An 11,566-nucleotide genomic window follows, 5' to 3' on the forward strand; every position below is an offset into this window, starting at 1 on the left:
TTATCCACAAAGCGCTGCCTCTCTCTCTTCTTTTTCAGTTGCACCAAAACAAAACAAAGTTTATTAACTTGCTAGTTTCGAGTTGAACCTGACCCTCTTTTGCTTATCACGATCAGCAATGTACAAAGTCACACATTTTGAGTTTAGATGAGCCAACATGTAAACCACAGTGGAAGCTGACTTTTGTCTGTGGTTTGGCGTCTTCGCTTGTTTCACCCAGAGTTCTGGACTCCAGCTGCTGCAGCAGGCGTCGCTTTGTCTCATTGGTTTCAAGCCAGAAGATAAAACAAACACAGTTACCCACAATCTGTTTCATCGTCTGCTGCTAATAATTCAGAGCTCATACTGATAACCCAGGGTTTGACTCTCTGCTTTAACCTCTGGAGGATAAGAGGTTTGTTTGTGTCGTAGAAAATGTTTCGCACACCCGAGACGTTGAAATGTGTGTCATCTTCTAGTAGTTAACAGACTGAGGTCAATAAAAACGTGACAACTTTCAAAAATGAAAGAGCGCTCCAGTTGTAGTGGGATGTTTTACGAGAAAATGGCTTTACAGATTTATGAAGGTAAACCAACCAGGACGTGCTTAGGCCTGAAACGATTAATCACAGTTAATCGATTATAGAAATAATTAACTAATTTAGCATCTTAACATTACAATGTCACAATAACCAATAAATCAGTTAATTGCATGATAAATTAAAACAAACTCAATAATTTCCATTTATTGGTTCTCGCTTCTCTTTCTTTTCTAACTGGATGATAAAAGTTTCAGTCTGGTGTTTTGGTCTCAACTTTCTCTTTTTTTGAAGGACAGTTTTGCTTATAGAGACTTTGCTATCACTTTTATTTATTTGTTTTGGATAATTTAAATGTCTTCCAGTTCCAGTGTTAAATGTTCATCAGAGTTTAAAGCTTATTGATCTTTGAGAATGCGTTGATTCTAGCATTCAAGTACATGAAAAGGGTCTCAAACCAACAATATTATCGTTTATCGCAATAACTTCTGGAACAATTTATCGTCCAACAAAATTGATCACGACAGGCTTAATTTCACTTTTTATTTTAAAAGTGAAATATGTCCTGTATCGTTTCTCTTGACTTGACGAACTCAGCAGCTGTGCGGCTCCAGCTCGGTTCTCTGTATTCTCACACTTTCAGCCTTTATTTTTGGACATGTGCAAAATGTTTGGATGCAAATGTCACTTTTTTTCTCTTTTTTTTTTTACCAAATAGAGATAATTTGCTTGCAGGCATTCATGGTTTTGGTTTGCAATTCTCAGAGCAGGCTGCAGAGTTTTGGTGTTTGGGTGTGAGGGACTTTGTGGTTTGACCTTGCAGGGGAAGCAGACCCAATCAACCCTGAAGCGTTTCTCGGCAGAAGGATGGGCGTGTGTTTGACCTTCCTCATGAACCTGCTTGCTGTGTTTTTTTCTTTTTATTCTCATCATTATCTGGTCCTAAATTACTGTACTGTTCAGTTGAATATAATTATATCAGGTGTTGTGTGGCATCCACTGAGGTCATGTAGCACATTTGTTGAATGAATGTGTTTGTGTAAATGAGAGTCACTTCTCTGAACCAGCCTGTTTCATTTCCCTCTCGGGGTTTGAGCGCTGCAGCCGGCCTTGTGGTCGGCGTCACAATCTGCTTCTCAACATTACTCAGCCAGGCGCAAACTTTCTGAGAAAGAGAAAGGTGGGTTCTCAGCTGTCCACAGCAGGAGGCTGCAAAGTTATGTCCCAGATATTCAAACAGCTCTAACAAAAGTACCACTTTGTTTTGGATTAAAACGCCTAATAAAGCAGAAAATTAGTTTTCTAACCTGTAGGTTGCTTTCACACCCGAAAGCCAACAGTAGGCTCAATTTGATTTGGGACCAAAGTTGCAACACACTGCAAAAAACACAAAACCTTACAAGGTATTTTAAGTCTAGTTTATAGTCTTGGCATAAGATACAACTAATTTACAGTTCTAGCTCCACTGACTGATTGTTTTACTTATGGGAAAATGTAAGTGTATTTTTTCATCATTATTAAGGAATTATTAACCTAAAACAAACTCTTGTATCTTGCTGAAATGTTAGTTCTAAGTTAGTTTTGTCTTATTTCAAGTATGCTAAGATATTTGCACTAAAAACTGGACCAAAATTATTTAGTAAGGTTTTGTTGTATTTGTTACACTTTCAGCTGCTGTGGTTTTGTCATACTGCACTGTGTCAAACATACCAAACATTTTGGAAAACCTGTTCCCCTCCTGAACTGTGGGGGCGTTGCACCAAGAACGACTGAAGAAAACAACACAAAAACCTCTAAAGAAGAGACGGTGTGACTTCCTTCTTCACCAAATGTAAACAAAAGTGGAGTAGCATCAGATTTTAGCAGTTGATGGAGTCATTTTTTTGTCTTTGGTTAAAGATGACAAGCCATTTCTCCCGCTAATGCTAAACCAGGGGTCAGGGGTCCCTGACCTCAAGTCAAGAATGATGAAGAATTTGGACAACAAAGCAGAAAACAACTGATAATCCAAACGATTTGGAAACTGTTTTTCTTTTATTTTTACGTTTTTTGTTTAATAACTTTTTGTGGCCTACCAGAAATGGAAATTTTTATCTTTTGGCCTCTGCGTTTGTTTTGGTTGTATTTACCCAGAATGCCCTGTGTTGTAGTCCACTTCCTGCTTTTAGAGCGGTCTCTGGTCCGCTTGGCGTTCACATATGGATTCAGAGCCTGGCGCAATAAGCAATTAATTAACAGGGCTGGTGTGAATGCTGCCTATATTTCTTGTCATAAACCATCTTAACATCACTGCGTTTGTATTTCCGTCTGTTTGTCTCCAGGTGAAGCTGTCAGACTTCGGTTTCTGCGCTCAGGTTTCTAAGGAAGTCCAGCGGAGGAAGTCTCTGGTTGGAACGCCGTACTGGATGGCACCAGAGCTCATATCCAGGCTGCCGTACGGACCAGAGGTGAAAATTACTGATAAATTATTATGTTTTCACAAAGTTAATGTACATGAAACATGCAGGTGAAAACAAACTAACTTCTTCTCTTTCTGTGACCTTTTATTCGTCTTTTTTGATGTTTTTCTGCTGGGCGTTTGCAGGTAGACATCTGGTCTCTGGGCATCATGGTAATAGAGATGGTGGACGGCGAGCCGCCATACTTCAACGAGCCGCCGCTCAAAGCCATGAAGATGATTCGAGACAACCAGCCGCCCAAACTGAAGAACCTGCACAAGGTGAAACTGCTGAAGCAGACCAATCAAAACCAGGATGTGAAATCTTTGTTTCTTTGTGAGGAATGTGAAACGTGGTTGTTTCCCCATGTCGTCTTCAAGGCCAAAATGTTCCTTTACAATGTTGAAAGAGTTGAGACACAAGATGGGAATAGAATTGAGTAATCTGAACTTTTATGCACTCTCACTGCTGCTTTCATAATTACAGAATAAATCAGAATGAAGCAGAAATCTTTGGAACAGAACATAAAATCTGTTTCGTTACAGCGATCAGTCCAAATGTTTCTTTAAGTTTAGCTTTGGGTCATCAGGATCAAGATGTCTATAATTGTATTTCTACTGTGAAATGTATCAGATATATTTAGTGAAAACGAAACTGACACCTTCTGTCCAGCTGACGGGTTTATCATCTACAGTATGTGGTCCAGGTTCTTATCAGCTTCGTCATTTTCCCATTTCCATTCATTTCTACTGAGCTGTGAAACGGCACGAAAACAGCTGGTTGGGAAATATAGCAGAGCAGGACATTTCAAATAGAGCTGCAGGTAGCAATTAATCTTACATTTATTCTGACAATTAAACAGTCATTCTGACGATTAATCGATTATTCAGACAATAACATGATTATTCTAACAATTGTTCTGATGATTAATCAATTTTTCTAGTTATTACACAAACGATTAATTATTCTGTTAATTGGGCTGCCGATTACTTGATTATTCTGACGATTAATCGGATAAGAAAATTGGCACGTTCTGCATATTTTTCATTAAACCATTTAAGCCTATTTATGTAATATCAAAAATCCATTAACATCTATATTTTTAAACAAAATAAACATTTTACAAACACACTCAGAATCCAGAACTGTACAAAAGAATATTCATTTTGCATTTAAGATGAAAAAAACATTTGTCTTAAAAAAAAAAAATCTCCTGTTAAGCACCTTTTCCTATCCAGTTATTAATCGATTAATCCCAAAAATAATCCCCAGATCCGCCCGACACTGTAACAGAAAGGTTTCAGCTTCTCACATGTTGATGGTAAAGTATTTTATTAGATTCCAGAAACGATCACGCATCCATCAAAGGAATAATATTTTATTTTAGGCAATAAAATGTTTATTTTCTTGTTTAAAAGTGGAATTAAATTATTTATTTGCATCTTTAATGTATTCTTAATAATGTATAAAAAAGGCTTTAGTGGTTGAATGAATTTTTTTAAATCCGATTAATCAATAAAATAATTGATTAGTGAACTAATTAATTGCAGCCCTAGTTTAAGCTCTGTCCAAGTGGAGAAGAGGATGGATCCTAATACCGAGCCTTGAGGTTCTGAAATGACACCAGTGTGATCTGTTTAGCTGGAACGATGAAATGTTCAGGATTTTCTTTTACCTTTAAGTGTCTATTTATTGCATAAAATAGACTTAGACTTATTTTATTGTGGTTAAGACGCGACAGTGAAATTGGGAATGAAATGTCATAGCTTGTAAATAATGTAAAAAATTTTAAAAACCACAGAAAAATCACAATTGTACATAAATATACAAGTAATAATGTATTGCTGAATATTGTATATAACTTAGCATTTTCAGACAGTCTGAAACTAAATACATAATTATCGTCCTAAGAAGTAAATAAATGCCGTGTATGTTTCCCTGCAGGTGTCCCCTCTCCTCAAAGGCTTCCTGGACCGGATGTTGGTGCGTGAGCCGGCTCAGAGGGCGACGGCCAGCGAGCTCCTGAAGCACCAGTTCCTGTCCAAGGCCGGCCCGCCGTCCTGCATCGTCCCCCTGATGCGGCAGAACAGGATGAGATGAAGCGCGGCGCTCGACACCTCCGGTGCTGTGAAGGCGACTCAGGTGGATCAGAATACTCCCGCACTGGGAGCCCAGGCTGTGCGGGAGTATTCTCCTTATCCGGTGTGAGTCACTGAACTGTGGGGAGCGCGCTCCCCGAATCAGAGGCAATAACGACGAATGCGTGGGTGAATGAGTGTGATATCGTGTGTTTCCGGACGCAGTAAAAGGCTCTTTTTCTTTCTTTTTTTTTTGGTGTACAGCCGGGTTCGAAGGAGTCGGGGACGGTTGGAGTAACTTTTTAAATCTCACTTACCGACAATCTGCAAACGTTTCCACTACAGACACTGATCCCGACCTCTGGACCCCTGAATTTACTACTGACAGCGGCGACCTTTGGACTCGGACTGTATTTTGTAGCCATAATTATCCTAGCTTCCTGTTGTAAACGAGCAAAAACACACTAAGTGAACATGTAAACACTGGAGTCATGGTAGCAGAGGACTTTTGTTTTTCTTCCACTTATTTCCTAATATTCCTGTGTAAAAACGGTGAACTTAGAGAAAGCGTTGATAATTTACCGTCTCTGTTTTTGTGATTGTTGTATTTTGTTTGTTACGATGCAAAAGCACAAAATCTTACCAAATATTTTTGCATAGTTTGAAGTGGAAATATTTAAATACATTTGAAATAAGACAAACTAACTCAAAAATAACTTTTCAGCAAAATAAAGGAGCTTGTCTTATGTAAATAAAATTGATTAAAAGCTGGACTAGTTAAACTGTCAGATTACTTAATTTATAACAAGACATTTTTGTAAATGAAATAATTTCCCAGTAGAATTGGTACTTTTTTTAATCAATATTAAGGAATTATTTACTTACATAAAACTCCTATGCCACTTTACAATATGACTTCCCTTACAGATGGCCAGTAATTCATAGCTATGTCATTAATTCATCTTTAAGCACTTTATAAATCACTAATAACTGTTAATTATGCATTAATTATTGTCTAGAGTTGTTGTACTGAATATTTCAGACTACCTTGTAAGAACAACAATCATTTGCAAATGTATTTTTGGCATAAAATCTCCTTCTCATTCTTAATACAACAGTTATTGATGATTTATTAAGTGCTTATAGATAAATGAATAACATATCTATGAACTATTTATTAGCCATCTATAAAGGGAGCCTTATGGTGAAGTGATGCACAAGCTCCTGTATTTTGCTGTAAAGTTGCTTATAAGTTATTTTCTCTTATTTCAAGTGTAATAACATATTTGCACTAGAAACTACCCAGAAAGACTTGGTGAGATTTTGAGTTTTTGCAGTGTACAGAGTGAAACGTATCGAGCACTGGTGATGAGATGCACAGGAGCTGCACTCGCAGTTCGTTCCTGCAACACTAAACCCTTTAGAAGAGACGCTACGGGAGCATTAACCAATCAGCACACAGTCCCATAACACCAGGTCAAATTTAACTCATTCCTTCTTTATTTTTTAATAACTGTAGCATTTTTTTTAGAACGATAGGCTTTACTTTATGTTTGATTTTTTTTAAAATATATATTTAATTTTTTCACTGTAGAACAGGAACTAAAAAACTCAAACTTTTTGATCTCTTGTGATGTATTTTTTTTTACGTCTCCTGCTACTAACTGTTTTTACAGTAAACGACGGATGAAATTGACCCGTTCTGTTTCTGAATGACACTTTTTCTCCATTAAATGCCACACTGGGGTATTCCTGAACCAGCAGCCGGGGTGTCAGGCGTCCTCAGAGGAGGTCTGCAGGTTTATCTGTTTGATTTGGCGCCTGAACTGTAAATAAAATAAACTGTTTGGTTTTCCACATCCAGAGGACCAGCTTACCACCACGTAAAATCAATCTGTTGTATTGATCAAGTGATTCCTGTGTTTGTAGTAAACACAAACAGCTGTTCTATGGATCCGTTGCAGAGTGATGCCACAAGCACAGGAGGGCAGAAAGCTGCTACATGACTAGCATTGGTTTTAACTTGTAATAGTTAAAACCAATAACACTAAGCAATATAACTCGCAGAACCTTAAATGTACGCCTGATGTATAAAAGAAAAACTGTCAAGATTAGCACAACTAAATAACAAGGTCAGGAAAAGTTTTAATTTAAAAAATGGCGAGGAAGTAGGTCAGTTATGCTAGCTTGACTTTGACAACCATAACATGTAGATGCGATGTGGAATTTGGTGTTTCTATTCAGTTAAAACAAAAAAGGCAACCTAAACTCCAACTCTGACATGTGATCAGTAGAGCAGGTGTTTAGCTAATTTAATCAGCTAACCGCTGTGTTAGCTTAGCTAATAGCAGCGGTAGCTAATCTGTCTCAACTTAATAATCGCAAAATAAACATCAAACCTAAAAACGTACAACTGTAACCAGCTGGATGTTCTCTTTTTTTGAGTGGGAAATGTTTGAGTGTTTTTTGCTGTTGAATCCTGAAACATTAAGTGGCGTTGTTGTCGGTCGCCATGGCAACGAGTCTGCGCGTAGCCAACACAGGGAGCGAGAAAAAAGTGATTTTGAGTTGTTATTTTTCCTTTGCTGTGGCGCACTGCGATAAATAAATCCCTCATCTCCAGGTCTCATTTAGTTAAAGGTTCTACCGCGGCCGTTACGGATGGCGAGTGAAAGAATCGCCTTTTTGCCCTCCAGCGAGAAATTTCCGGATGTAAACAATAACAGCGAGGGGTCCATAATCAAATATAACAGCAGTTGGTGTTTTTGGCTACTTTCACACAGCAGGCGATTGCAATCTGTATCCAACTGCCATGACGTTTACAAAGTCATGACTCATTTCTATCGCAGAGCAACCGCCTGGCGGAGGGTTTTACACCTGGGACCAAATGTTTCTGGTATTAAGACACATTTTCTCACTGCCTGATATTCAGTAAGACTGTTTCCTGTGTTTCAGGGTTAATACATTTTTTAAAAAGAATTTTTCAATCTTGCAAGTCTGTGACGGTTTCATTAGTTTTAGTTAAACTCCGTTAAATCTGGCTCATTCCTCCTGACGGAACCGGTGTAATTGGGTCAGGGTTCTAGATCGTCTTGATCACACACAACTTTTTAACTCTGTCTACAATTTTTTAATAAAACTAACAGGGTTTTGTGATGAACACTTAAAAACCTTGACTTTGTTCACACTTTAACTTCCTGGTTGTCGCTCCGATATTTCCACAGAATATTTTCTTAAACGATGCAATCGCTTTTGTGAAGTGCACCAGTTCCACCAGTTCCAGCTTAAATATGTTTCACAAAAGAATCTAAATAAATTAAAAATAATCTGGGATATATTTATTGGTCTGGAGTTTGGTGGCAATATCTGCAAAAGTTAAATAAAGAAGTGAAACTACAAAAGTTTGAAGTGGTAAAAGTGTGAAATAACCATCAGCCATCATACAAAGAGACTCAACAGTGTTTATAAACTTAACAGAAAAACGATGCAAAAATTAAAAGAAATTCAATCATTTTTTTATTTACGTTTTTTATAACAATCTATTTTTCAATAGTTGCTGTAATATAAAACTTAAGATGACATTAAAATATTTTTTGTGATGCTCATCTTTCTGATTTATGAAGCCGCCTAGCTCCTAAAACTAGCATAGCGTAGCTAACTTAGTATAGCATAGCAGCGCGAAATGGAAAAGTTTGATAAAAAAAAACCCTGGCCTACTAAAATCAGAAGGTCTGAAGCAGCATTTATGCTAAACGGATGTAATAATTATTGAATGGTGAATAAAAATGAGGAAGAAACATTCTGAAAGTCGGCGTTTCTTTGCATATTTTGTAGCATTGTCTGTGAGACTACAAACACGAGTCCCCGCTCAGAAGCTAATGCAGATTTTTGATTGATCTGCCTCATGTGAACCTGTAAAAAAGCAGAACTGGCTTTACGTTTAAAGTCTTCATTGTCTCCTCTACCAGAAACGGAACTAAATTATGCTAAATAACCACTGGAACAATAAAACGGAACCATTTTAGACACAAAACAAATGCTTACAAGGCACGAGATGCTCTTATCAGCTGGTAGCATTTGTGTTTTAAATCGTCCCTTCAAAGCGTAAATGAGGGTTTTGTCATTAAATTCAAGTTTTCTTTAGTAAATATTCACATTTCCACATGAAAGTCAGTTAATTTAGCAACAGTAAATGTGCTAAAAGACACAAAGAAAACTTCAAAATGTACAAAAATATACATATATTTTCCTTCAGGCTGGAAGTGAAGAGTCTGCAGAAGTTAAAGTTGAGATTCCTTTGAGATGATTCTTTGTTTACAACATGCAGATGGATTCCTCTCACTCGGATGTGGCCGTCGTTTCGATTCCTAATTCGGCTTCCTTGTTCCTTCAAACAAACCAAGTTTTTCTGCATTTATCTGCAGACAGAAATGCATCACAAAACGCATTTCGTAGCTTTATGTTGACTCTTAAATCTAGTAAAGTACTTTTTTTTAATAGTTGATGTTGGAAACAACCAGTCTTTGTGGTTTATTTTAAATGATTTATAAAAGCTGCAGAAACTTTGAAGAAGTCTTTTGTGTACGCTGGTGGTTTCTCTAACGTCATTAATCAGTTTTTAGGAAGCAGAGCAGCTTTGTTTAGGAAAAATCATTTTTGCTCTGGGGAGAAATTTTCTGAAAATGTGGTTTTCCACCTGTGGTTGCAGTGACGTTGCCGTCAATTAGCTGCTTCCTTTACGGCGTCTCTTCAGTCGTGCAAATGTCTCAGATGAAATCTTCAACCTAAGACGCTGCCTGTTGATCAGTTCAATTTGTTTTTCAGCAACTGACCAATCAGCGGCCACAGTTTGTTCAAAATTAAACGCCTCTCACCTGGAGGAGCCAAACCTCAGAGTGCTGAGGTTTACCGTGAAGAATTCGCTGCAAAATGTGAAAAATAATCAGAAAAAATAAATACATTCATTATGATTTCACACCAATAAAACCATTTCTGAGATAAAAGTTGAATTTCTGTCTTTCAAGTTTATTTGTGTAGCAACCAGGTGGTTTACAGTGCTTCCATCATAAAAAGCAGAAATAAAATCATCATATTTTATTGATGGAGAAACCAGTAACAATGGAGAAACCAGTTACAAACATTACGATTTGCTGAATGCCATCATCCAAATCAACACACCTCAAATATTTTGGTCAATATTCCATTTATTGTGAATCAAATTAACTTTGAAACATTTTGTTTTTAGTCTTGATTTAAAGGAACTCAGTGTTTCGGTTGTTTTGCAGTTTTCTGGAAGTTTGTTCCAGATTTGTGGTGCATAGAAGCTGAATTTTTGTCAGTTTTATTGTTGTAAAAACATAAATTCACATTAAGAGTTTTGGCAAATGCTGTGTTCTGTTCACATCAAGAAATAAATTAGGTTGTTTAAAGAAACAACCTAAACTACTGGAGGGAGTTTAGATATTTTTCCCTCTCCGTTGCAGAATGTTATCAAATTATTGAGGGTTCAGGTGTCAAAACTTTTGACCAAATCTGCCAAGTTTAAGCATTAAATTCAACCCTGAATGTTTTCGTGGAACAACCAACAGTCGGGTATTTTATCAACCTGAGTGGGTCAGGAAGTCATCTTTTCTTCAGATTTGCAAACTTTAATGAATGGATCTGTCTTTACTTCTCTTAATGTTGCTGAATGTTTGTAGTGCAACTTTGCCACAGAAGGGGAACAAAAATTAGATTTGCGCTGATTATAGGAGAAAACTTTGTGCTGCACCAACATTTTCCATTTGAAGACGATTTTGAAATATTTCTCTGGATGACAAATAGTGTCCAGAATGCTTGTGTTGGAGGCCTACACTTGAATGGAGGTCGCACAATCTCTTCTGAAGGTCACAAATGGGCCCTGGGCCGCACTTTGGACATCCCTGGTTTAGGGAATCTGGTGCCTGAAGAGGAAGTGATGACACAGAACCAGGAAGTCTGGAGGAAAACGTTCAGTTTCATTGGCATTAAATCATGAGACCAGTGGATCCAGTTCATGGCTTTAAAGACACGGCTGCTGTTGAAAACTTAGGAAATTCGTTAATTTTGGGAAATAATGTGTTAATGTTGAGTTTTAAATGTTTTATTAGAGCAGATTATGTTTGTGCTACTCTGCAACCTGCTGACTGTTTGAATTACTTCAGTCACTTTAAACAGGGGAATAAGTCACTTATTTTATGTCACATATTTTCATTTATTTGTCATTGTTTTGTAGAAATCAGTCTTCACTTTATTTAGTCAGAAAAGCAAAATTTTTATCAAACACGATTAAGGCTGAAACGATTAATCGTTTATTGAAATAATCGTCAGCTAATTTAGTGCTCAGCCATTTTATAAAACAGGTAATTTGCATAAAGAACATTCAGTTCAGTAATTAAGCCAGAACTGTAAAAAACATTTTTTTATTTTATATTGAAGAAAGAAAAACTTTTATGTCTGTAAATATGCTTTATCCAGAACTCCTGCAGCTTCACCTGGTTCACATTCTGCAAAA

General features: G+C 37.1%; 1 protein-coding gene across 2 annotated transcripts in view; it reads left to right on the top strand.

The window, feature by feature from the left end:
• Positions 1–8,730, top strand: part of LOC116737678 (serine/threonine-protein kinase PAK 4-like) — a 40,660-nt gene extending 31,930 nt beyond the window's left edge. For both annotated transcript variants that reach the window (XM_032591026.1, XM_032591027.1), the window contains exons 9-11: positions 2,840–2,965; positions 3,103–3,237; positions 4,901–8,730. In XM_032591026.1, coding sequence (XP_032446917.1) covers positions 2,840–2,965; positions 3,103–3,237; positions 4,901–5,056 — 417 coding nt within the window. In that variant the 3' untranslated portion in view covers positions 5,057–8,730. The remainder of the gene's footprint in view (positions 1–2,839; positions 2,966–3,102; positions 3,238–4,900) is intronic.
• Positions 8,731–11,566: the final 2,836 nt, after the last annotated feature.

The sequence above is a fragment of the Xiphophorus hellerii genome, chromosome 18, assembly GCF_003331165.1.
Source record: "Xiphophorus hellerii strain 12219 chromosome 18, Xiphophorus_hellerii-4.1, whole genome shotgun sequence".
In the NCBI taxonomy this organism is placed as follows: Eukaryota; Metazoa; Chordata; class Actinopteri; order Cyprinodontiformes; family Poeciliidae; genus Xiphophorus; species Xiphophorus hellerii.